Genomic DNA, 25,400 nt, shown 5'->3' on the forward strand with positions numbered 1-25,400 from the left:
ACTCTCTTCCTCACTCGCCCTCCACTGCCCTCTCTCCACCTCACCCCCAGGAATACCTTTGGCTACGGCTTCCCCTTCGCTCCCACCTTTTGTTCATATGTGTGTTGTACCGTCCACCAAACAGTGATGACTCCATCTACATCTCGCTGTCTGAAAATATGGACCAACTTCTATCTACCCATCCCAAGTCTCTCTTCCTCATATGTGGTGATTTCAATTGTCACCATGCCAGTTGGCTGGGTGTGGGCACCTCTCTCACCAGCCATGGCTCTTCAGCAAAGGACTTCTGCGACTCACTGGGACTGACACAATCTGTCAATTTCCCGACCCGGATCTCAGTCAACGGAGCATCTTCTCTTCTGGACTTGGTTATGACTAACTTCCCTGAAAATGTCTGCTGCTCTTCTTCTGCTCCAATCGGCTCATCTGATCATGTGCTTGTCAAAGTGGACATCCCTCTGACCATTCTCAGAGAGCCTCCTCAGCGTCGACGAGTCTGGCATTTCACTCAGGCAAACTGGCACGGTCTTCAAGCAGCCATAAATCATCTGGACTGGTCTCCCATCTCGACCGCCTCTGACATCAACTCATCCTGGGAATTCTTTCAAAGTAAATTGCTCTCTCTCATGCACAGATTTATCCCATCTCGTCTTCAGTTGTCATACCCTTCCTCCCGTCCATGGTACACGGAATCTTGTGGTGAGGCTGTTGCCCTGAAACAACTTGCTTTCGTCTTCTGGAAAGCAAATCCAATGGAAGGAAATCTCTTTTCCTTTCACAAAGCCCAAAACAAGTATGTGTCCACCCTCAGGAGAGCCAGGAAACAATATCTCACCGTTCTCAAGACCGAACTCTCTTATCTGTCTCCCTCTTCCAAATCCTGGTGGCGTCTGGTCAAATCTGTTTCTGGTGTTTGTTCCCCCTCCATCCCCTCCCTCACCTCAAACGGCTTAACGGCTGACTCCGCACGTGAAAAAGCTGAATGCCTCAACTCTGTGTTTGCCTCTAAATCTTGTGTCCCAAACCCATCCCTCTCTGTACCCACCGTACCCAGTCGTACCCAGCTGCTCCTGGACTCTGTGTCCTTTCCTCCTGACAAGGTGGAAAAGTTTCTGTCAACCCTCGACTCTGATTCTGCAACTGGTCCTGACGGCATCAGCCCACGGGTCCTAAAATCATGTTCTTCCGCTCTTTCACTCCCTCTTTCTGTTATCTTCACCCTCTCTTTTGCTCAAGGTCATCTGCCATCTGCTTGGAAATCAGCCAACATCACCGCTTTGCACAAAAAAGGTGCAAAAACAGATCCTAGCAACTACAGACCAATCAGCCTTCTCCCAATTATCAGCAAAGTCATGGAATCCATCATTGCTTCAGATATGAAATCTTTCCTCTTCTCCAATGGCTTGATCTCTGATCATCAATTTGGTTTCAGACCTGGTCACTCTACTCTGGACATGCTGCTTCTGCTTTCTCAACAATGGATGGAGGTCCTCAACGCCAAACAGGAAATTAGAGCTGTCTCCCTTGACATTTCACGTGCCTTCGATACGGTCTGGCACCCTGCTCTGCTCACCAAACTCTCCTCCTTTGGTATCCATGGAAATCTCCACGCATGGCTGGCGGACTTCCTCTCTGGTCGTAGTCAACGTGTGGCCCTGAATGGGTTTCTCTCATCTCCTCTTCCTGTTCAGGCTGGAGTTCCCCAAGGTAGTGTTCTGGGGCCTGTGCTTTTTCTGGTCTTCATCAATGATCTCTCTGACTCTCTTGAAAATCCTCTCTATCTCTTTGCTGACGACTCTACTCTCTGTCGCTCCATTCCTCATCCCTCAGATCGGCAGTCTGCAGCCTCCTCGCTCTATGCAGACCTGGACAAAATCAAAGACTGGGCAAACAAATGCAACATGTCTTTCAATCCTGATAAATCTCACACTCTTACGATGTCTCTCCGAAAAGACCGACTGGACAACCCTCCCATCCACTTTCTGAATAATCCTCTCCAAGAAGTTCTGTCAATCAAGCTTTTGGGTCTCACTATTTGCCATGATCTTTCCTGGGAAAACCACATTTCAAATCTAGCCTCCAAAGCCAGTCGCCGACTGGGCATCCTCCGTCGTGTGAAGTCCTTCCTTGGCACACCCGAGCTCCTCACCACATACAAGGCTTTCATCCACAGCTCTATGGAATACTGCTCTCCCCTCTGGTCTGGTGCTCCTGCCTCACACCTAGCTCGTCTTCACGCTGTTGAAACCAAAGCGTTCAGAATCATTGGAATCTCCCGCGATGAAGCTAACTCCAAGGGCCTTTCACTCACTCACCGCAGGCAGGTTGGTGGTCTTTCCGTCTTCTACCGACTCCTCTCTGGCCTTGCCCCCCCAGCTCTCTCTGGGCTCTGTCCCCCAAATATTCCTACAGGTCGCACAAGATCTGCCTGCAACCCTCTTATGGTTAAACTGCCAAAATCAAGACTTTCTGCTCACCTTCACTCCTTCATTCCTCTTTTCTCCCGCCTCTGGAACAAACTCCCTCACTCTCTTCAATCCCACTCCACCCTCCAGGTCTTTAAAACAGCTGTTCACCACCATCTCTTATCCTCCCCCATCCAAAACCTTGATCTTTTTTACCCCCGCTAATTTCGGTCCCCTTGTGTTTTATACCTCTCCCCCCCCCCCCCCTTCCCACGCCTCCTCCCCCCAAGCCCTCTCCCTCCCACACTTCTCCCTGCTCTCAAATGTTGTGGTTGTGTGCTTCCCCTTCTCTCCCCATCTTGTCTTCCGCTCCCTCTTTTTGTGTATTTTGTTTGTCTGGTCGATTTGTTTGTGAAATAAATGTTAGCTCTTTCACGAGCCTCGATTCAGTATACAAAAAAAAAATTAAAAAAAATTTGCACCTGAGCTGGTGCACCTGATTCTAATTTTAGGTATTTGAAGTATTAATAAATGTCGGGGTGTACTTACTTTTTCCACATGCGAAATTTGCATTTATGCTTATTTAAATTATACAATGGACTACAAAATGTAAATGTTTCATGATATTTGTTATATTATATCACCTTTATCTTTCAATATTGTTGAAATGAAGATCAAATAGCTGTATGTTGAAATATGTTGAAAAAGTCAAAACTTTACATGGGGTGTACTTCCTTTTTCACGTGACTGTACATACAGACGGACAAACTGTTCTAAGATGGCTTTGCCCTATGCCGTAAAAAAAAATACAATCACGTACAGTGACGTCTGCAGACAAATACACAGAGTGAACCAATTGCTTAACCTCACTTTTGCGTGCCGCACACAGTGTAAAAAGTGAGTACATGGGTTGTGCATTGCAAAGGTCAGAGTTTTTAATTCTGGTGTTATTATTTAGTTCTTATGAGATGCACAACGATTACCTGAAAAACCACTGCACAATATACACTCCATTAATTAATTAAATGAGTTTTTCACTTTCTAACAAAAGACGCTTTTTTTTTTCTTTTTTTTTCTTTTTTTACACAAAAATCATTTCAATGCGATTTGAGCACAACATAATGATTGTGGCATGGCATGGCCTTTTGGTAAAACAGTCTAGCACAGGGGTCGGCAACCTTAGGCACGCGTGCCACCATTGGCACGCGGCAGCGTAATCATTGGCACACTGGCGAAAGCAGTGCCCTCTCCGCTGCATGCCAAATCACCTCTTGAACAGCCATTGGCTGTTGCGCGTGTTGCACTATAACAGTATTCCGGTGTGATGGTGCAGGGTGATGAGGTAGATGGATCAGAGCAGAGTCACCATTCCAATTCCAAATTATTTTACTGGAATAATAATCAAAGATGCACAACATGAGATGCCGGCCTGGCGCATTCAAACACAATATTCACGGCAACCGGATGTGCTGTAGGAACAGTCGTGTTGTTCACAGCAGATGATCCAAGGCTGCATCTCCACTCATTATTATTATTCGGACTGGTTTCTGAGTTGTAATATTAATCTCATCATTATTCTGAATTGTATAATAATCGCAGATATAAAACAGTAGATGCAGGCTTGGTGCCTTCCGATACGCCGTTCGCGGCAACATGAGGTGCTGTAAGAGTGACTGTGTGTTAACACCCGGTGGTCAGCGGTTGCATCTCCACTCTTTATCATTCAGGCTCCGTTCTGCGTTTTAATATTAATCTCGTCATTATTTTGAGGTTTTTATTATGGGGTGGTAGTAATGAAAATGGGGGTAGTAGTTTTCTCGTAACACGCGGCCTGTCTTATTTAGTTTAATTGACGGTATGGCCTCCCGCTCACATTTCCCACAGGAATTGCAGTGAAGCGGTTCAAGTTCGGTAGATTGATGGCAACCCCGCTAGCTAAGAAAGCTGAAGTAAAGGTTCGGGCATTCCAGCCCTCATGGACAGAAGAGTGGGGTTTTGTTTTTCAGAAGGACCGTGCTGTGTGTACTTTATGTTTTGAAAATGTTGTTTGTCGAACATCGAGTATTAAGCGCCATTTTGAGACAAAGCATGAGAAAACTTTGAAAGATCAGGCAGACAAGGCAGAATCCATCAAATGTGCCGTGTCCAGGTATGGGAAGCAAGCCAACACCCTCAAAATCTTTGCCATTGCTAAAAAACATGCGACTGAAGCAAGCTATTGCATTGCTCAATGCATTGTGAAATGCGGAAAGCCATTCACTGATGGCGAATATATTAAGGAGGCTTTTCTCTGTAGCTCAGAGGTTCTGTTTGAAGGCTTACCAAACAAAGAGTTAATCAAATCAAGAATAAAAGATATTCCCATGTCAGCTGAAAGTGTTGAGCGACGCATCGAAGAAATGGCAGAAAATGTCAGCACGCAGCAAATAGCTGGGTTAAAAGATGCTGTGGTGTTTAGCATTGCACTTGACGAGAGCGTGGACGTGAATGACATACCATGTTTGACAGTCATGGCAAGATACTGTGATTCGACTGTAAGAGAGGAACTCTGCTGCTTAAAGCCAATGTCTGACACAACAAAAGGTGAGGACATAGCCAAGGTGTTTATGGAACATTTTAAGGAGCGAGGGATTGACTTCAGGAAGATTTTTGCAGTGATAACAGATGGCGCCCCCGCCATGGTCGGGAAACAGAGGGGAGCTGTCAGATTAATTGAGGAAAAAGTTGGTCACACCATCATGAAACTCCACTGCATAATACACCAAGAAAACCTCTGTGCAAAGATGTCAAATTCAGATCTTAATGAGGTTATGGCTACGGTAGTAAAGGTTATTAACTTCATAGCTAAGCGATCTGCTCTGACACAACGACAGTTCCATTCCCTGCTTGAGGAAATGGACTGCACATACAAAGATATCCCTCTCCACTCAGTGGTTAGGTGGCTAAGCTGCGGAAAAGGTTTTGGAGCAGTTTGTCAGCTGCTTTGATGCAATCAAGGCCTTCCTGGCTGAAAAGGGCCAAAACTACCCAGAACTCGAGGACGAGAAGTGGGTCGTGAAACTTATGTTTCTCACGGATATTACGGGACACTTCAACGAGCTCAATCTCTGACTGCAAGGTACAGGGCAAACTGTTTTGGACATGTTCGACACATGGACGGCTTTTGTCGGCAAGCTAGCAATCTTTTCAAGCGATGTTGCTACCTCGACTTTCCGCTACTTCAAACACGAAAGGGAGCTGTCCTCGCAGCACAGCATCAGCACCGCTGAAATATGCAAATACATGAGCGAGCTTGAGTCGGAGTTCACAACACGATTTGGGGACTTTCAGAAGTATGGACCCATGTTCTCTTTCTTGATCAAGCCAGACAGCTTTGATGGACACGAATTGGATTTATCTCTGATAGACTGGTTGGATACACAGGACATGGAAATGCAGCTGATTGAGCTGAAGAGTTCAACACTATGGGTGACTAAGTTTGCAGAGCTACGGAAACAACTAGAAACCACGGCAGTGCAAGATCACGGAACCTGCATTTTCACCTGCTGGACATCCATGCCGAAGAAGTTCAGCTGTCTCCGGAACGTTGCACTGGCTTTGCTGTCAGTCTTCGGGTCAACGTACATCTGTGAGCAGATATTCTCACACATGAAGAACGTGCTCAGCCCCTCCCGCAGTCGTTTGACAACCGACCACTCCGAAGCATGTGCACAACTCAAAGTGACTAACTACAACCCCCAGATAATGGAGCTCAGCAAAGGAAAGCAGGGCCAGGGCGCACACTGACTGGAAGGCATCTGTTTATTTGTAGTACACATGGGTTTGCATATGTAGCTGTTTGTCCATCTCTTTTTTTCCAACTCAGATGTGGATGTTTTCATGAGGATGGCAGCATTCTTGTATAGTAGTGGTATTTCTGTTTGATACAGTTTATTCTCCCTTTTTGACATTTGTTTCCAATGCAATACTTTGTAAATGAGTTACTGAAAGCAGTGTTTTGAAATGGGGTCCATGCATATAATTTGTAACCTCATTGGGGACAAATTTTACAATGATAAAATTATCATTACAATGTCCTGATTATGAGAGATAAATGTTTCTTTAAAATGTTGTTGCTATGCATGTAGCCTATATGAATGGAATAAAATTCCATGTCTGTTGGAAGTATTTTTTTGATGTGGTGTCATAATTAAACTTGATGTAAAACTTAATGTTGATATGGCACACAAATTAACAAGAACATTTCAAACTGGCACTTCATGTCAAAAAGGTTGCCGACCCCTGGTCTAGCAGAAACAGTGGAGTAGTCACAAAGTGAGGTAGGGGTTCCGATAAAAAATTTTCCCTCTCATCTGGTCAAGTTCAAAATTATATCTTTATATTTTCTGGTCTCCTTTAGGATGTTGTAAATAGCAAACCTGCAAAAAAGGCCTTTACTTACCCTGCAATAGAGCATGAGGGACTTTGACTTCTAATATGGCATGCTGCCCCCAGAATCGCCCCTGTGCGCCAATCACCAAGTTCAAGAGCCAGCCAACAAGCTTCTATTGGTCGGCCAGCAAGCAGCAGGAGATCTAGGCATAACTCAGGAGTCCACAATTTAGAAAGTCTTTGATTTCGCACAGCATGGCGCACATCATCACCTCTCATGAGCAGCCATCGACGGTCTTCCTCTGTGTGCGCAAAAAGAAACACATCATAATCACACTTAGACCATAGTTAAACGGGACCAAACTAGGATGGAACACAGGAGAGAGCATACCTCTGCCAAGCTGAACAGTTTATGTTTTGTATGCTACTGATCGGTTGAATCTGGATCCAGACCTGAACCAAAATCCAATTGGCTTGTTCTTGTCACTTACCCAACTCATCCACCTAGTTTAGTCATAGGTCATCCACAACGTTTGGAAATATCATGTTGCATATTGTTTCTGGCTCTATCACTCAATTGTATTGAGATCCTTAAAATATTTTTTAAATTCACTGATCCGGATCCAGATTCGAATCTTCACCTAAATTGAATTAATTCAGCTTTGTTACACACCCAACCCTGTCGACCAAGTTTCATCCAAATATATCCACACCTTTTTGATATATCCTCACAGACAGACAAACAAACAAACAAACAGAGGACAGAGAGGGGTGAAAAACATTACCTCCGTCCACCTTAGGTGGCGGAGGTATTAATACAGCAACTAAATGGAACATGTTCTTTAATCTTGCAAAATTGCAGTCTCACACTGTTGCCCCAAGAAACATTGTCAAATGTTTCCCACCCAACCTGCATATGTATATATATATATATATGGTGTGTGAATATATATATATATATATATATATATATATATATATATATATATATATATATACATACATATATATATATATATATATACATACATATATATATATATATATACATACATATATATATATATATATATATATATATATATATACATATATATATATATATATATATATATATATATACATATATATATATATATATACATATATATATACATATATATATATATATATATACATATATATATATACATATATATATATATATATATATACATATATATATATATATATATACATATATATATATATATATATACATATATATATATATACATATATATATATATATATATATATATATATATATATATATATATACATATATATATATACATATATATATATATATACATATATATATATACATATATATATATACATATATATATATATATATATATATATATATATATATATATACATATATATATATACATATATATATATATATATATATATATATATATATATATATACATATATATATATATATATATATATATATATATATATATATATATATATATATATATATATATATATATATATATATATATATACACATATATATATATATATACTGTATATTGTAACGGATTTGAGAATTGTGGTTGTTTTGTTGTGTAAATATTACCCTCCGTAGTGTAAAGAAAGATCAAAGGTCGTCCTTAGTTAATCCATCGCACACACGTAGCAAATCTATGATTTCCCTCATTAGTTATGTCCTTAGTAAATGTAGTTGAAGGTTCTGTGATCCACTAGTTCATTACGTTGCACCGAATTAAATAAGATAGATCCCTCCGACATGGCATCTTCAAAGTGCCAGGTTTATCCACTTTGCCGCATTTTGACTCCTTTAGCCACTTTGCTGCATTTTGACTCCTTTAGCCACTTTGCTGCATTTCATCCCCCGTCCACTTTGCTGCATTTGACTCCATTACGCACGAGGTAACCTCGGAGAAGAAAGGCGTGTCTCCACCTCGTCATCGGGGGGGGGGGGAGTCAGCCAAGCGCGAGGAACAAGGCGTGGCTTTGCCAACGCCTCATCAAGAGGGGCAGGATCGGTGAGCCCTCGCACCAATCAAGGCTGAGGCGAGCTCACCGAGGGGCGGATCCAACGCACGCGGGTTGATCCCAAAAGCACGTCATAAAAGGGCAAGCGCGGGGTTTTATAGGAGAGAAGCGGACACGAATGGTTACGTGCGCGGACTGCCTCAACGTGCTGCCCCCTTGCGCTGGAGCTTGCGCCGCCTCGTGTCGTCTTGGGCCCTGCTGACTGCGGAATCGACGCGAGAAAAACCAGCATCACGCCACCGGCCCTGACACCTTCTCGAAGCGACCTCCCTGGACCGTGCCCCGTCCTGCTGGCATTCAATCCAATCGGCCATTTCCCCCGTGTAATTGTGCCCGTTTGTCCGTCTTTCATGTTGTCTTGGGGTTATAAGTAAGACTGTTCATAGATAAGCTAATAATATTGCACTGTGTCTCCTTGCTCCTTTCTGTTCAGTTATTTTCTTATCCTTCCCATTCTCCTTGGTTATTTTTGGTCTTGTTAATAGTTCGCAATAAATCATATTTGTTCTTCCTACTTCTTCTTCTTCTCTTCTTCACATTCGGTCGCTTTAGTGATTTCCTTCATTGAATACCTGTGGCATGATTTGGCCAACGTTTAGGATCGGGTTTAGAACTGTTAATGGCTCAAACTTCGGGTTGCTAAAACCGCTCGGCAACTAGTCCATCTAAAACCGGGGTTCGAGCGGTACTTGTCTCCCTGGTCTGCGGAGGGACGGATAGAGGTATTCGGGATAAACCCTGGACCCATAACCCTGATCCGTTCCATCCCGCGGGAGAGCGTTACAAGTACCAGGACCGGGGAGACGGCCAGCTTAACAGGACAAGGGGCTAATCACCCCTTGCTAACGGGAGAGCCATCCCCCGAATCCATAACAATATATATATATATATATATGTATACATATATATATATATATATATATATATATATATATATATATTGTTGCGGTTTTAGAACCACTCACTTGTAAATACTTGTAAATAATAACTCTTGTAAATATCCCATCATTTAATAAGGTCGCACCCATAGCTAGTCCATAGGCAACACGTAGGACACCATAGGACTTTCAGTTATTTCCTTAATATGTGTTTCAGATATGTGTTTCAGATAAGGCTGTGTTCCCAATATAGTATAGGCATATTTGGAATTTCGTGTATTTTTTTTGTTAAAAGCAAAAACTCAATTGATTTTGTAAGAAGGTATCATAAGCTTTAAAAAAAATTAGGGTGGCATTTTTTCTGAACATTCTAAGACTATGAAATCCAAGATGGCGTCCAAAATGGCCACCGAACACTAATAATGCGATATCTTCGCGAGTACATGTGATACAATTACAAATAAAGTGTCTAAATATATGTTTTCTGAGACCAGGAATCGAATGGAATCATAAAATTTATGTTATATGTATGATCTACATGCCAAATTCCAAAATGGCCACCGCGCACCCGCAATGTAAACTATACCTTCTCCCTTCGCATGTAATTACAAACAAAGTATCTATTTAAAGACATGTATTTTTCACAAAGAATACATAATTAACAAGCCAACAAACAGATCTAAATAAAATGAAATACTTGAATTACTGTTCAATCTCTTAAATCGTTTAAACAGGAAGATGCAAAAAGTCATACTGATTAAATGCCTGGCTTTCATTTAGTATTTTTAACAATGGATATCAAGTGAATTATAATTTTGTGAATGTCATAGAAAGTAACACCTCAATCTTCACAGTCTTCATTTATCCCTGGTTGGACAGTTTTGTTGTTGCAGCTGAAAACCCAGCATCCACAAACTTCCGTACATGGGATATTGTTCTTGCGACAGCTGCACCTTCCTTCGCATCCACGTTTGCACCCGCACTTTATGAGGTGCAATACTGCTTCAGGAGCTGGTGGATTCAAACAGCGAACTGGAGAGAAGTTCTCAGTGCGGATGGCTCTCAGTGCGGTGTTTGAAAGTGACATCTTCGTGTTTTGTTTCATAGGTGACCTGCCGATCAGACTTGTATGCACATACGAAATGTTGTGCCAGCACAGATGCACTTTGGTTCATAGATTCGGCCCTGCTGATTGTTTTAACATGATGTAAACCTTGGATAGCAAGCTTGCAGAGGAGTTGAAGCAAAGCAGGTGGTTCATAATTATCAAATGCTCATTCGAATTTCCATGGAGTTGCGCTTGCAATGTCTCTTCTCAGTATTTTAGAAGCTTTCAGAAGGACTTTCACATCTTCTCTTAGGTCTTTTGTATCGGAGGCCAACGCACCAGCTAACAGGGTTTCCTTGGATTTGGTAGAAAGTACTTGCTCAGGTTTGGTTTTGTCTGGAGGCCTGGTGAAGTGCACATCAGCGATGTTGTCCAAAATCAGTTGCTTTAAGTATGGTTTGTATCGCGGATTGTCGGGTAAAGGGAACCCATTGGCTTCTAGCAAACCAACATATGATTGTTCAATGTCGTTCATATTCAAAGCTGAACTGTTAGATGGGTCATTGATTTCAGTTTCCACCATGTCGAGCATCTCCAGGTCAGACACTAACTGTGCAAAATGAACATGCTGTTTTGGAGGTCTGTTAGCTTTTTCTATGTCTCGTTTTGCATGGCCTAAGCACAGAAAGTGATACTTCATGTCCTCAGCAACTGCTGTAAGAAGATCAGATGAGCCTACAACATTGCTCAGTCTAACTTTCAAAAGTTTTCTGTCTGTTTGTTGACCAATGGCTTTGAGCTGAGCTCCCATGTTTTCAGTTGAGACGTCGTGCAATTTGTCTGCTTTGTCTTCCTGACAAATGACACACATCTCCTTGTCGAAAGCCTGACTTCTGGTAGATCGCTGTGATGTGGAAGCACTTGTAGATGCAGCATCAGATTTTTTCGGTCGTCCTTTTGTCTTCTGTTTTATATAACTGACGCTGCCTGTCACTTGCAAAAGAAGAAAAGAATATGTTAGTACACCATAAAATGGACAAGTGGAACCTTAACACTATAAAGCGAACAAACTGCTGCCGGTGACTGGATTCGAACGTCAATTTTCCGGCCGCCATGTTGAAATAAAAAAGGCAGCCTCTGTCTGAAATTGTGCAAAATACAAAGATTAGTAGTCAGGTGGAAGTTATTGTTATTATAGTCACCTATATATACAAGTTCCAAGCAGTTCATGCTGAAAACAAAAAAATTTAAACCACATTAAGTTAATTTTAGCGTTGTAGCGGCTGCCGCTGGGGTTTCACAATCGCCTTGCACCTATCAAGGACGCGGAGCGATCACCAAATTTAGGGCGTTTTGCTACGGTGGCGGCCATCTTGGATTTCAGGCCGTTAGAATGTTCAGAAAAAATGCCACCCTAAATTTTTTTAAAGCTTATGATACCTTCTTACAAAATCAAGTGAGTTTTTGCTTTTAACAAAAAAAATACACGAATTTTTTTTTCATGACAAATATGCCTACAGTAATAGTTGCATCTGTGTTGCATTAATTAAATAGGATAGGCCCCATTCCGTCCATTTTGCCAGCCTCTCTCTCCAAATAGTATTACGCGCCTCTGCCAGCCACAGCCGCCTAAGCGCTTGCTCCAAACGCCATTACGCATGCGGTCAAGCTTGGAGAAGAAGGGGGCGGAGCGCCAAGAACGAGATGTGGCCACGTCAACTCACCATCAGGGCGTGGCCGGTAAGCCCCCACCAGCCAATCAGGGCTGATGTAATCTGACTGACGGGCGTGGCCTGGCGGAGCGATATTGGAGCGCGTTATATAAGCGCAAGCGGGGAGGACTGCTTTGGGAGAACTGCGCCACGGACTCCTTGCTTATTGTACCAGAAGAGCGCGAGGACTGCTTGAGGAGATCTGCGCGAGGGTACCCTCTGATGCGAACGTTGAGAGAGAGAGAGAGTTGGCACGCATATTACGTACGCCGCATCCCAGTGCCCCGATATATCTATGAGGTCCGGTCGTGCGCCAACGACACCAGCTGCCTGCCACTCTTCGCCGCGGACCTAGAGCCTGGAGCCATCGCCTTGGACCTTCTCCTACCACTACCATCCCGTGTGAGTCTGTCTGTTTGTCCTGGGGTCGTGATAAGATAAGACTGTTTAGATAAGGTTGCCCTGTGTCTTTTTGTTTCTTCTCCTCTTCTGTATATTACTTTCGTTTCCTCTTTCTCTTTGGGTTTTGTAAATAATTAATAAACCCATATTTGTTCTCCCTTACTCTGGTTTCCTCTCATTCGATCGTTTGCGTCTTTTCTCAATTGAATACCTGTGGCACGATAGGAACCGCTCAGGATCGGGTTTAGTAGTATTTGTTAACGGCCCGAGTCGTGGCTCGCTTCGCTCAGCGTATCCATTAACGCTGCGGCTCGGGTGGGAGTTATCTCCTCGCTTTACGGTCGGGTTAGTAAGCAGGTATTTGGGACTCCATTGACCAATCACCCTGGCTAATACCGACCGGAAGTTTTTGTTTCAGAGGTTTCCTCCTATCTTTCACCGTTCAGGAGATTAGCGTGTGCAGACAAACAAACAAACAAAAACTTTTATATATATATAGATACTAGCCGAAAGCACCCGGCGTTGCCCGGGTTGTTTTTGAATGAATTTACTACTATAATTCAGCTTTTACTCGCGGCCGTAGAAGACCGACTACTATAATTCAGCTCAGCTTTTAATTGCGAAATGGGCCCAGCCCAGCCGAGGCGGCCTCGACCGGCCTCGCCACTTCGCCATAACCTTCCCGGGGCCCGTCCCGACATTTTTAGTTCTTTTTGAATGAACTTACTACTATAATTCAGCTTTTACTCGTGGCCAAAGAAGATTGACAACTAAAATTCAGCTCAGCATTTAATTGCGAAATGGGCCCAGCCCGACCGAAGTGGCCTCGCCACCTAGCCTACAACCTTCCCGGGGACCCGTCCCGACATTTTTTGTTTGAGGTTTCCTCCTATCTTTCACCATTCAGTAACATATATATATATATATATATATATATATATATATATATATATATATATATATATATATATACATATATATATATATATATATATATATATATATATATATATTATATATATATATATATATATATATATATATATATATATATATATATATATATATATATATAAATATAAAATCGGTCACAGCGGGTGTCATAAGGTAGGTTGGAGGATTCAGAAATTCCTCAATACAATTATGATTTTGAAATGCAATCGACATGGACCTTGCTCCCGAATCCGGAAGTGAACAGATGACGATGGTTCGCCGATTTGATAGTATCTCAATACAATCGTGGTTTAACATTATATTTTGATATATTAACACGAGTATTAATTTGTAATTGGAATGATGAATGATGCTGTTTGGAATGAAAATATAGAGATATTGAGTTTAAAGCAGAATGAGGAAATGACGTAAGGGTTTCCATCTGTGACTTTCGTGGATTCTCTATTTGGAGTTTTGCCATTGACTGGATATAGCAAAATTCAGATTGGGTACGTTTTTTTGTCCAAGTCCTTCACAAACCTGTTAATGCCTGACGTTAGACTGAAGGTGGCACAGGAATGTGGAATTTATTGGTTCATCATTTGCCATTCGCCATTTTTTTATCCAAGTCATTCACGAACCGGCTGTCCATACCTGAAGTCAAAATATTTATACTTGCATTATTTGCTAACTGGTATCCCCACCCAGGTCATGCTATCCTCTTCAACTCATAAATACCACACCATGCTGCATGCATGCTTGATGTAGTTGTTGTTAATAGCCTCGGAGCATACCTGCCTGCTGTACTGCTTCAGCATTAGTTTACCTTTCACCAAGCCCAGGTCTGCTTGGACCAGGGTAGAGATTATACGTTTGTTATTGTTATTGCCAAATCATACTAATATTATTATTGTTCTTAATATTAGTATTAATAAATGCTTTGTTACAATGTTATCATTGTTTTTGTTATTTATTTTGTAATAGGAATACCATGCAATGGAAGGACCTATTAAACTGCTCTATGCACCTTAACATGGTGCATGTTTAGAAACATAGGAATTCTTCTGGATTATTTGTAGTTAATTACCATAATAATCCCAGGAGATCATACCTAAAGCTATTCTCATTTTGAACAGCTTCCAGGGCTCTGCTGCTGAGTCCACTGGGGAAGCTTAGACCTCTTTCATATGGCCCTCCAGTTAGAATTCCTGACTATGTCAGTGTCTGCAGAGGGCGAAATTTTTTTTACCTTCGCCCCGAGCGCCACAAACCATCACTACGCCACTGCCTATACTATTGCAAAATAAATCCTGTGTCTAGATTACAGTAACATATGGAAGTGAAGGAAACAGAGTCACAGAGGTGATGGAGGTACCTGCATCTTTGTTTTTTTTCCTTGAACAAAACCTCCTTGACAAATATTTGTTAACATTAACCTACGGAAGTTATACTGTTGTCAGATAATCCAATCCCATCCTGCAGGAAGCAAGGAAATATAGATTCAATCCGTTATCTACTTTGACTAATCAATACCCAGCATGTAGGGACTCAATTGAGCTGTCATTGTTGGTCATGCCCACCTGGCTTGGTCAAAAGTGAAGGGAGAATGGCAACGTGATGAGCTGGTGGTACACACAACAACCTGTTGCTGAAATAAGCTGCCATGAATCGGCCCAATGAGCACACAACAGCAAGAGCCGCTTCTTTGCACACATGCACATTTGGTAGCAAGCCTGAAACCAAACCAAACACCATTTGGCAGCAAAATGTCATTCATTATTTAATACATAAAAACTATAAATTTGCAGAACTGGTAATATAACGATTTGTATTGTAAACACCGAATTATACTTCAAAGGTAGGATCTAAGTGGAAAATAGAGTTTTAGGGAAAAAAAATTGTCTGCAAAAAGATTATATGCAGGCAGATGCTCTTTTTCATATTTTCATACCATCTTCCGAGAAAGTCTCAAGCGCCGAGGAAGAAACACCCGTCGTCAATGCCAGTGCTGGGAGAAGTTGCTGTCGATGTAGCAGTGCAAAGAGAATTGCCAAGAGGGAACGTGTTTGTTGCACCGGTGATTTCCGGCTGGCTGCAAAGGTTAACACATGATTGTAACATCTTTCAACAAAAAAAATAGTGGGTTTTGAATTTAACAACTAGAAAGCATCTCAAAAATGCAAAGCTCATCCACATCTGCTTTGCACTCTTTGTGCTTTGTGCAAAGTGCTTGGCACTTTGCTTTCCAACAAATTGTATGGTTTATTAATTTGTGTTTTCCATTTTCTCATAAAAGGTTTGTTGAAGATTTGATGACAAAAGCTCAATTGGTAAAAAAAGTGATGCCCTGGACAGACCCATTGAAGCTCAATGGTAAATATTGTTATGTTTGTGAGGGGGTAGGCAATGGAATACCTTAGGGCCAGGTAGGATTGTATAGGAGGATAGTGTGCTCCGAATGTCTCGATGAAGAAGAAGAACGTCCTGTATCTAAGTAGGGACCCGTTAGACCGATTGTCGTGTAAGAGTGTATCTTTGTCCCCATGACGAGGGGTGGGGTTATGTTAATTAGTTAGTGATTAAGGGTAAATTCCCTGCATGTAAATTGCCTCTGTGATTTCTCCTCTGTTCCTTATGATACACACACACCACCCGCCAAGCAATCGGTGCGTACTAATAACACTAAATAAAAGTAATCGGAACCAGGACATTTGAATACCGCTGGCGCCACCACCCGCCACACCGCAACACCAAGCAGGCAGGGCGTGGGGCCCCGTCCCACGGGGTAGTGATTGGTCCGGTACCATAGAACGAGGATATGGCACTCGCTGATAGCATGCGCGTACGTCATCAGATGACGTAAGAGCCCTGGGAACAAAAGGCGAGCGTCTCGGCATTTTGCTCTCTTGAGCCAGGAACATTGATCGCGTGAAGTCAGCATTTTCTTTATTCTTCTTGCACTGGGTTCGCATTGCAAACAGACGCGTTCTTCTTTTTGGTACCGAGTCGAGAAAGGACAGTTGCATTTCGCACTCTTCTTGGTCCGGGCTATTGAAGACACAGACGCTCATCGGTTCAGGGTTTCAGAACGAGCAGCCGCACGTCCTTGCTCGGTTACTGGTGTTCGTGGAAGGCTGACACATTCGCACATTTTCTCTTCTTGGTCCGGTGATTGGTGCGAACGGCCACATTTTCCTTTCCCTGGCTCGTTGGTGCTGGCTGTGCGGCGACTGGGTGCGCAGAGAAACTGCAGTGCCTTGTGGACCAGACGACGAAGACGAATGCGGCCTGCTTGCTTCGCGCTCGGTGGCTGGAGTGAACGAACTGCGCGCCAAGGCCTGTTTCCCGTGCACGGACTTCGCGCCAAGGCGTATGTGTTCCAGCGCTCGGACCGACGGGGTTCAAGAGCCGCTCAAAGCTGAGTACACAAACAAACACATTTTATTATTACTTTCAGTTATTTTTCCCCTTGTGTTGTATACGGGTCCGTATGGGAGTGCTCCATTTAGGAATATTAGTTTACCATGCATTTTTTTGTTTCCCGGCATTAATTTTATTAAACCCTTTTATTGTTGCATCATAATTTCGTGTCAGTTTGATTTGTTCAGCGTGGTTCGAAGACATCTAGTGGAATCCGTGCAGGTAAGAGCTTCGCTACCCTTCGCTTCCCTCCTCCCCCGCACGTATTAACACTGCCATAGTTGACTGAACACCTCGGAGTTTAAGCTCGATCGGTCATCCGTCCGAGACCGGTCTTTATCGCACGGGACAATATTATAAAGAAACACACTAGATTTTAAAAACGGGGTGTCGTACGCCTGAAGCACTGCGGCAGGACTGATGAGGCCTATTTGTACTCACTGTGACATTGCCCTTTGACATTTTGACCTAAATATTAATTAGTTTCTCCATATTCTCATAATGAGCATTTGTTGAAAATTTGATGACAAATGCTCAAATGGCAAAAAAGTTATGGTCTGGACACACGTACAGACATATGTACACGCACGCGCACACACACGCGCACACACACACACACACACACACACACACACACACACACACACACACACACACACACACACACACACACACACACACACACACACACACACACACACACACACACATCTCGTTTTTTCATTTCTGTTCCTCACAATTCTATCTCTCTCTTTCACACACACTCACACACACACACACACACACACACACACACACACACACACACACACACACACACACACACACACACACACACACACACACACACACACACACACACACAAGCCCCTGCGCAGAGTTTTCATGGAGATGTATTTGTTTCTTGACATTATTGAGATCTCCCACGATGAGGCCGAAGCCGAAGCATAAGTACTTGTCATGAGCTCTCTTTCAAGAAGATCCCATACCTCCATGGCGATGCAAAATGACGATGTTTCAGCATAACTACCATAGGCACTTCAATTGCCTCTCTCTGAAATTACTAATCAACTCCAGATGTTACCATGAATGAACCATTGAGCTGTACAATTAAACAGTCAACTCTTCATTCTGCTACATTTAATTAATCAACTGTGGCGGACACAAAAGCCCACTGGCGTGGTGACATCATTCCACGCACCGAGTGGGCGGTGGCCACGCCCGAGGGGTAGGCGTGGCCTCATGATATACCCCGGGCGACCAGCCCGGAGGAGTTTAGTGTTACAGTGTAGTCTTACAATAAAGACGTTTATATGTTACCGCTTGTCCGCTTCCTCCTTGCTCACAAGCAGCGCGCGTAACGCCGCGCTTTACTGGTGACCCTCGACGTTGGATCTGCCGGAGCGATCCTTCCACACGCGACGCCATCGCCATGGCCGCCTTCGTCAAACTTCCGGAATTTTGGGAGGCTCAGGCCGAAGTCTGGTTCGTCCAGGCCGAAGCCCAATTTCAGCTTCGGCACCTCACCGGCGATGACACGCGCTACTGCCACGTCGTCGCCTCCCTCGGGCCCGGCACGGCCGCTCGAGTTGTGTCCGTCCTTCGCCACCCACCGGACGGCCACAAGTACGAGGCACTCAAGCGGCTACTCCTAGCCACGTTCAGCCTCACGGACGACGCACGGGCCGACCGCCTCCTGGATCTCCCCGAGCTCGGTGAGACGCGCCCGTCGGTCCGAATGGACCATATGCTGTCACTGTTGGGCGACGAAGCCCCCGGTTCGCTATTCCGGGCGCGCTTTTCCGTCGCCAACTTCCAGCGCAGGTTCGCCTCGCGTTGGCCGGGACCGGGCTAACGGAACCCCGAGCATTGGCGGCCGAGGCGGACAAGTACTTCGCCGCTTCGGACACGCGGGCGAGCGTTGGCGTGGCCGTCACGGCCTTCGACGCTGATGTTCCACAGCATCATCTTCTACAGCACGCTGATGTTCCACAGCATCATCTTCTACAGCACGCTGATGTTCCACAGCATCATCTTCTACAGCACGCTGATGTTCCACAGCATCATCTTCTACAGCACGCTGTGGTTCAGCAGCATGCTGATACGCACCTCGTGAACGCCGCCACGCCCCGCCCACCGCCGCGGCGAAAACCGCCACCGCGGGGAAACCCGTCGACTCCACCGGCCTGGCGGAGCCAGCCGCACTCCTCCAGCTCCACCACCTGGTGCTGGTTCCACGCCAAGTTCGGCCACGAAGCTCGGCGGTGTCATCCGCCGTGCTCCTTCAACGGGTCGGGAAACGCCCGGGCCGGCGCTCAATTGTGGCGATGAGCGCCGGCCGTTCGAGCAGCCTGCTGTTCATAACGGACACCTTCTCCGGGCGCCGTTACCTGTGCGACACGGGAGCACAGGTGAGTGTCATTCCCGCCGGCACGTCAGACGAGCACGCCGCGGGTGGGGGCCCCGCGCTGCTTGCCGCGAACGGGACGCCCATCCGTACGTACGGAAAACGCTGCCTCTCTCTGCGGTTTGGAGGGCAGGTTTTCCGATGGACGTTCGTCACCGCCGACGTGCCCATGGCACTGCTTGGCGCGGACTTCCTGTGCGCTAATGGGCTCCTGGTCGACGTCAAGCGCAGACGGCTTGTCCAGGCCGAGACGTTCAGCTCGCTCGCATGTGCGTTGCCCAGCTCAACGAGCGGCTTGCCAAGCGGCTTGCCGAACGATTCGGTTCCGGCCACGTTGGTCTGTACGCTTCCGGCAGCGGACGCATTCACCCGCCTCCTCGCCGGCTTCCCGGCCCTCACGCGGCCCACCTTCTCGGCGGGGGCCGTCAAGCATGGGGTGGCCCATCACATCCCCACCGTTGGGCCACCGGTCTACGCCCGGGCACGCCGCCTCGAGCCGACGAAGCTGGCGGTGGCAAAAGCGGAGTTCGCTACCCTGGAGCGACTCGGCATCATTCGGCGCTCAGAGAGCGCTTGGGCGTCGCCGCTGCACATCGTGCCGAAGCCCGGCGGGGGATGGCGACCGTGCGGGGACTATCGCCGTCTCAATGACGCCACGACTCCCGACCGCTACCCCGTCCCCCACATTCAGGACTTTTCCGCCCGTTTGGCGGGCAGGTCCTTCTTCTCGAAGGTGGACCTCATACGCGGCTACCATCAGGTCCCCGTCAGGCCGGAGGACGTCCCGAAGACGGCGGTCATCACGCCATTCGGACTCTTCGAGTTCCTGCGCATGCCCTTCGGTCTGAAGAATGCGGCTCAGGCGTTCCAGCGACTGATGGACAGCGTCCTGCGCGACTTGGATTTTGTCTACGTCTACCTGGACGATATCCTCATCGCCAGCGCGTCCCGCGAAGAGCACCTACGCCACCTCCGCACGCTCTTCGAACGCCTGGGCCAGCATGGCCTGATCGTGAACCCCGCAAAGTGCCGGTTCGGCGCCGCCACAATCGATTTTCTGGGGCACCGTGTCACCAGGCACGGCGCCGTCCCCCTGCCGGCCAAGGTGGAGGCGGTGAAGGGGTTTCCGCGCCCCCGCACGATCAGAGGGCTGCAGGAGTTCCTGGGCATGGTGAACTTTTACCATCGGTTCCTGCCCCGTATCGCCCAGCTCCTGCGCCCCCTGCACGAAGCTCTCCGAGGTAAGCCGGGCAAAGGCGACGTTACCTGGACTGAGCAGATGGACACGGCGTTCACGGGCGCGAAGCTCGCCTTGGCTAACGCCACCATGCTCGCGCACCCGGCGCCCGATGCACCGATCGCCCTCACCACCGATGCCTCGGACTACGCGGTGGGCGCGGTGCACGAGCAATGGGTGCGTGGAGCTTGGCAACCGCTGGCGTTCTTTAGCCGGCAGCTTCGCCCGCCCGAACGCCGTTACAGTACCTTCGACCGCGAGTTGCTCGGACTTCACTTGGCGGTCAGGCACTTCCGCCATCTGCTCGAGGGCCGGGCGTTCACTGCCTTCGTCGACCACAAGCCGCTGATCTTCGCGATGGGCAAGGTCACCGAGCCGTGGTCGGCCCGGCAGCAGCGTCACCTCTCGGCCGTGTCCGAGTACACGACGGACATCCAGCACGTCGCGGGGAAGGACAACCCGGTGGCGGATTGCCTTTCCCGGGCCATCGCCCATGCAGTCCACCTCGGCATCGACTATGCCCGGATGGCAGCGGACCAGGCCGCTGACCCCGACGTCCAGGCCTTGCGGACCGCCGTCACGGGCCTCCGCGTCACCGAGGTGCCGTTCGACGGCGCGGGCGCGGCTCTCTTATGCGACGTCTCCCTCGGGCGTCCTCGCCCCATTGTGCCCGCGGGCTGGCAGCGCCAGGTGTTTGACGCCATCCACGGCCTGTCCCACCCGGGCGCGAGGGCCTCCCAAAGGCTGATCGCCGACAAGTTCGTCTGGCATGGCCTCCGGAAGGCCGTCCGCGGCTGGGCCAGGACGTGCCTCGCGTGCCAGCGCGCCAAGGTGCACCGGCACACCCAGGCCCCGTTGGCCCCGTTCACGGTGCCGGAACGCCGGTTTGACCACGTCCACGTGGACCTGGTGGGACCTCTGCCCCCCTCGCGGGGTTTCACCTACGTCCTCACCATGGTGGACCGCACCACCCGGTGGCCGGAGGCCGTGCCCTTGGCGTCGACAACGGCGGCCGATGTCGCGCAGGCTTTCATCGCCACCTGGGTCGCCCGGTTCGGCGCCCCCTCAGACATCTCATCCGACCGCGGCCCCCAGTTCACCTCGGAGCTCTGGGGGGCGGTTGCGCAGGGGCTCGGGGTCCGGCTGCACCGAACCACGGCCTACCACCCCCAGGCTAATGGCCTGTGTGAGCGATTTCACCGCTCATTGAAGGCCGCGCTCCGGGCCACCCTCCGCGACGGCGGCTGGGTCGACAGGCTCCCCTGGGTCCTGCTGGGCCTCCGGACGGCGCCCAAGGAGGACCTGCGCGCATCCGCGGCGGAGTTGGTCTTCGGGCAACCGCTGCGGGTGCCGGGCGAGTTCCTCCCTGACTCCACGGCACCATGGTCCGCGGCACAGCAGCGCTCCGCTCTGCAAGAGACCGCCCAGAGGTTCGCCCCGGTGCCAACGGCATGCCACGGGCACCCACCGACGCACGTCGCCCCGGAGCTTCGCACGGCGGAGTACGTCTTCGTCCGCCACGATGCCCCTCGGACACCACTGCGGCCCCCGTACGACGGGCCTTTCCGCGTGCTGGAGACCGGGGCGAAGCACTTCACCCTGGACATCGGCGGTACTCCTGACCGCGTTTCGGTAGACCGCCTCAAGCCGGCCCACCTCGATGTGGACCATCCACCGCCAGTGGCCCGACCCCCACGTCGGGGCCGCCCTCCTGCGGGCGGACCCCCGGCACCGCCCAGCCCCGCCGCCACGGCGCCCCCCGGTCCTGCACCCATCCCAGGGGCAGCCAGGGGCATCCCACCTGGTATCCCTGCACCCCGGACGCCGCCGATCGCCAGGGGGCGCTTCGGCCGGGTCATTCGTCTGCCCCGCAAACTGGCCCTCCAGGTGCGCGGGAATTCTGGGGGGGCGCGTGTGGCGGACACAAAATCCCACTGGCGTGGTGACATCATTCCACGCACCGAGTGGGCGGTGGCCACGCCCGAGGGGTAGGCGTGGCCTCATGATATACCCCGGGCGACCAGCCCGGAGGAGTTTAGTGTTACAGTGTAGTCTTACAATAAAGACGTTTATATGTTACCGCTTGTCCGCTTCCTCCTTGCTCACAAGCAGCGCGCGTAACGCCGCGCTTTACAACACTATAAAGCACATTGTGTGCTAGCAGAATGGCCAAGAGGTATGCCCACTCACCTCTGAAGTGTCAGTGTATAGCCTGGGTTTGAATAATGAGGCATTAATGTGTGTAACGTCCATCCAAGGGACGCCAAACTGAGTGTTCCGTCTGCCGGTATTAGTTGATGGACGTTAAAGATCCCATGGTGCCTTTCGTGAAGAGTAGATAAGCTATCGCCAGCACCATGAACAAATTTGAAATTCCTGCCCAAACCTACAGGGGAATCTGCACCAACGATAGTGACTGCACCCCTGCGCAAAATGATGCTATTCCGCAGCTACATGCTGCATATGAATGACGATGGCATAAAGCACATTCAGGTAAAAGAAAACAAAACCAGTTATTAGTGGGCTGCATGCATTTGAAACATCATGACTGCATTCAGACTGAGCCTGATGCTTTATCCATGAGGCCATTGAGCCAGCATATTACATTAATGCAATACAGGATGTATATATATTTTTATATATTTATTTATTTATATATATTTAATTTTAAAGCTAAACGATTGCACTTAGCTCGAATTTGTTTCAAAAGCCATTAACTAGACCTAATGGCCAATGTATATTCCAAACTTCAGCTAGTTTCAATGTATTGTTGCGGATCCCCCGAAGCCCGTTACCGTTACAAAGGGGAGATTAAACCCCTTTTTTTCCCCTGGGTCTTCGGGTCCGCGAGACCGAGTCATCACTTCCGGGCAAACGTGGAAAAGGGTTTCGGGACAAATTCGCACGTACCTTTGGTACCCACGCCGCAACGGAAGCGGGGATCGAGCCTCGCACGAGCCACACTTAATCAAGTACACCCGAGCGGAATGCGTATCACGTGACTCGTGCTGTTACTTTTCTATTGGAACCCGATTAGAGCGGTTTTATTCGTACCATGCGAAGCCAATGATGGAAGAGAAAGGCCGGTCAAATCAGAAGAAAGAACAGGATTTATTTACACTATGCACAATGATTTGTAGAAGGAAAGGGACACAGAGCAGAGCTCAGTCAGTCTTACTTCATTCCCAGACAATGGGCCCACTCACATACACGGGGAGATGGAGGAAGGATGTTCACGCGCCAAACGCGCCTGCTTCGGTCGCTCCGGGACAGCTCACCCAGCGTGGCCCTCTGGCGGTCATGTCACACATCCAGGCGAAGGCAGGCAGGAGGAAAATCGCGCGTCTGTGGCCCGGCGTGGGTCGTTTTTTACAGCACGCGATTAATACTGCGCAGAGCGTGGGGAACAGGACAAAGTTCGTGTACTATGAGGCAATTCAATTCGTTCTGCCTTCTCGTGCCGTTCGTTCTCTTGATCTCGTACGTTCTGCCGTCTCGGAACTCTGAACTCTCCACTCGACTCTTGGGCTGCGCAACTCATCTGACTCGGAACCTGCATGTCATATTTAGAATAGGTACACCGTATCCCTGCATGTCATAAGAGATGACGAAGAGGGTTGGCGTCAGGAAGGGCATCCGGCCATAAAAACATTGCCTCAAAAAGAGAACCATGACAATTACAACTACATATGGGCAGGGTACAGCCCGAAGTGGAGATTGGTTTCTGAGGTTTGGGACATGGAATGTAGGGACAATGACAGGGAGATCAGGAGAAGTGGTGGAAGTATTGGTCAGAAGAAGAGTGGACATATGTTGTGTGCAAGAGACGAGATGGAAGGGAAGTGGTGTGAGAATGGTGAAGGGTAGGCAGGGACAGAAATACAGGTTTGTGTGGCAAGGGTGCCTGGAGGGCATGAATGGTGTTCTGTTTTCTGAGGAGTTTGTAGACAGTGTGGTGAGTGTGACTAGAGTGAGTGATAGGTTGATGATGGTGAAAATGATGATTGGAAAGCTCGTCATGAACGTCATCTTGGGATATGCTCCGCAGGTTGGTCGAAGCGATGAAGAGAAGGACAAGTTCTGGTGTGCGATAGAGAAGCTGATGGAAAACGTGAAAGATGAGGAAGTTGTTGTGGTAGGAGGAGACCTAAATGGACATGTGGGAAGGAGTATGGATGGTTTTGACAGAGTTCATGGGGGTTACGGATATGGTGTGAGAAATGGAGAAGGTGAAAGGATTTTGGAGTTTGCTGATGGAGCTGATTTGTTGATTTGTAATACTCAGTTCCAGAAAGAGGATAATAAGCTTGTTACATACACGTCAGGTGGGTCGACAACAACCGTTGACTACCTGATGGTGCGTAGGCGAGATAGGGGGCACCTCTGGGACACAAAGGTGATCCCGGGGGAGGAGGCTGTTTCACAGCACCACTTGGTTGTCTGCGACATAAGGGTGAAAGATGCGAGGAGAGCTCGGCGGGTGAAGGACCAACCGAGAATGAAGGTGTGGA

At 47.4% G+C, this 25,400-nt stretch overlaps 1 protein-coding gene across 1 annotated transcript in view; it reads right to left on the reverse strand.

Moving 5' to 3' along the window:
- Positions 1-25,400, reverse strand: part of CPLANE1 (ciliogenesis and planar polarity effector complex subunit 1) — a 218,550-nt gene that overhangs the window by 106,445 nt on the left and 86,705 nt on the right. The window contains exons 16-18 of the mRNA XM_078778809.1: positions 15,777-15,917; positions 15,406-15,558; positions 6,847-7,078 (exon numbers count right to left, since the gene is read on the reverse strand). Of these exons, the coding sequence (XP_078634935.1) occupies positions 6,847-7,078; positions 15,406-15,558; positions 15,777-15,917 (526 nt within the window). The remainder of the gene's footprint in view (positions 1-6,846; positions 7,079-15,405; positions 15,559-15,776; positions 15,918-25,400) is intronic.

This window comes from Myxine glutinosa, chromosome 1 (assembly GCF_964187855.1).
Source record: "Myxine glutinosa chromosome 1, kmMyxGlut1.1, whole genome shotgun sequence".
NCBI classification, from domain to species: domain Eukaryota; kingdom Metazoa; phylum Chordata; class Myxini; order Myxiniformes; family Myxinidae; genus Myxine; species Myxine glutinosa.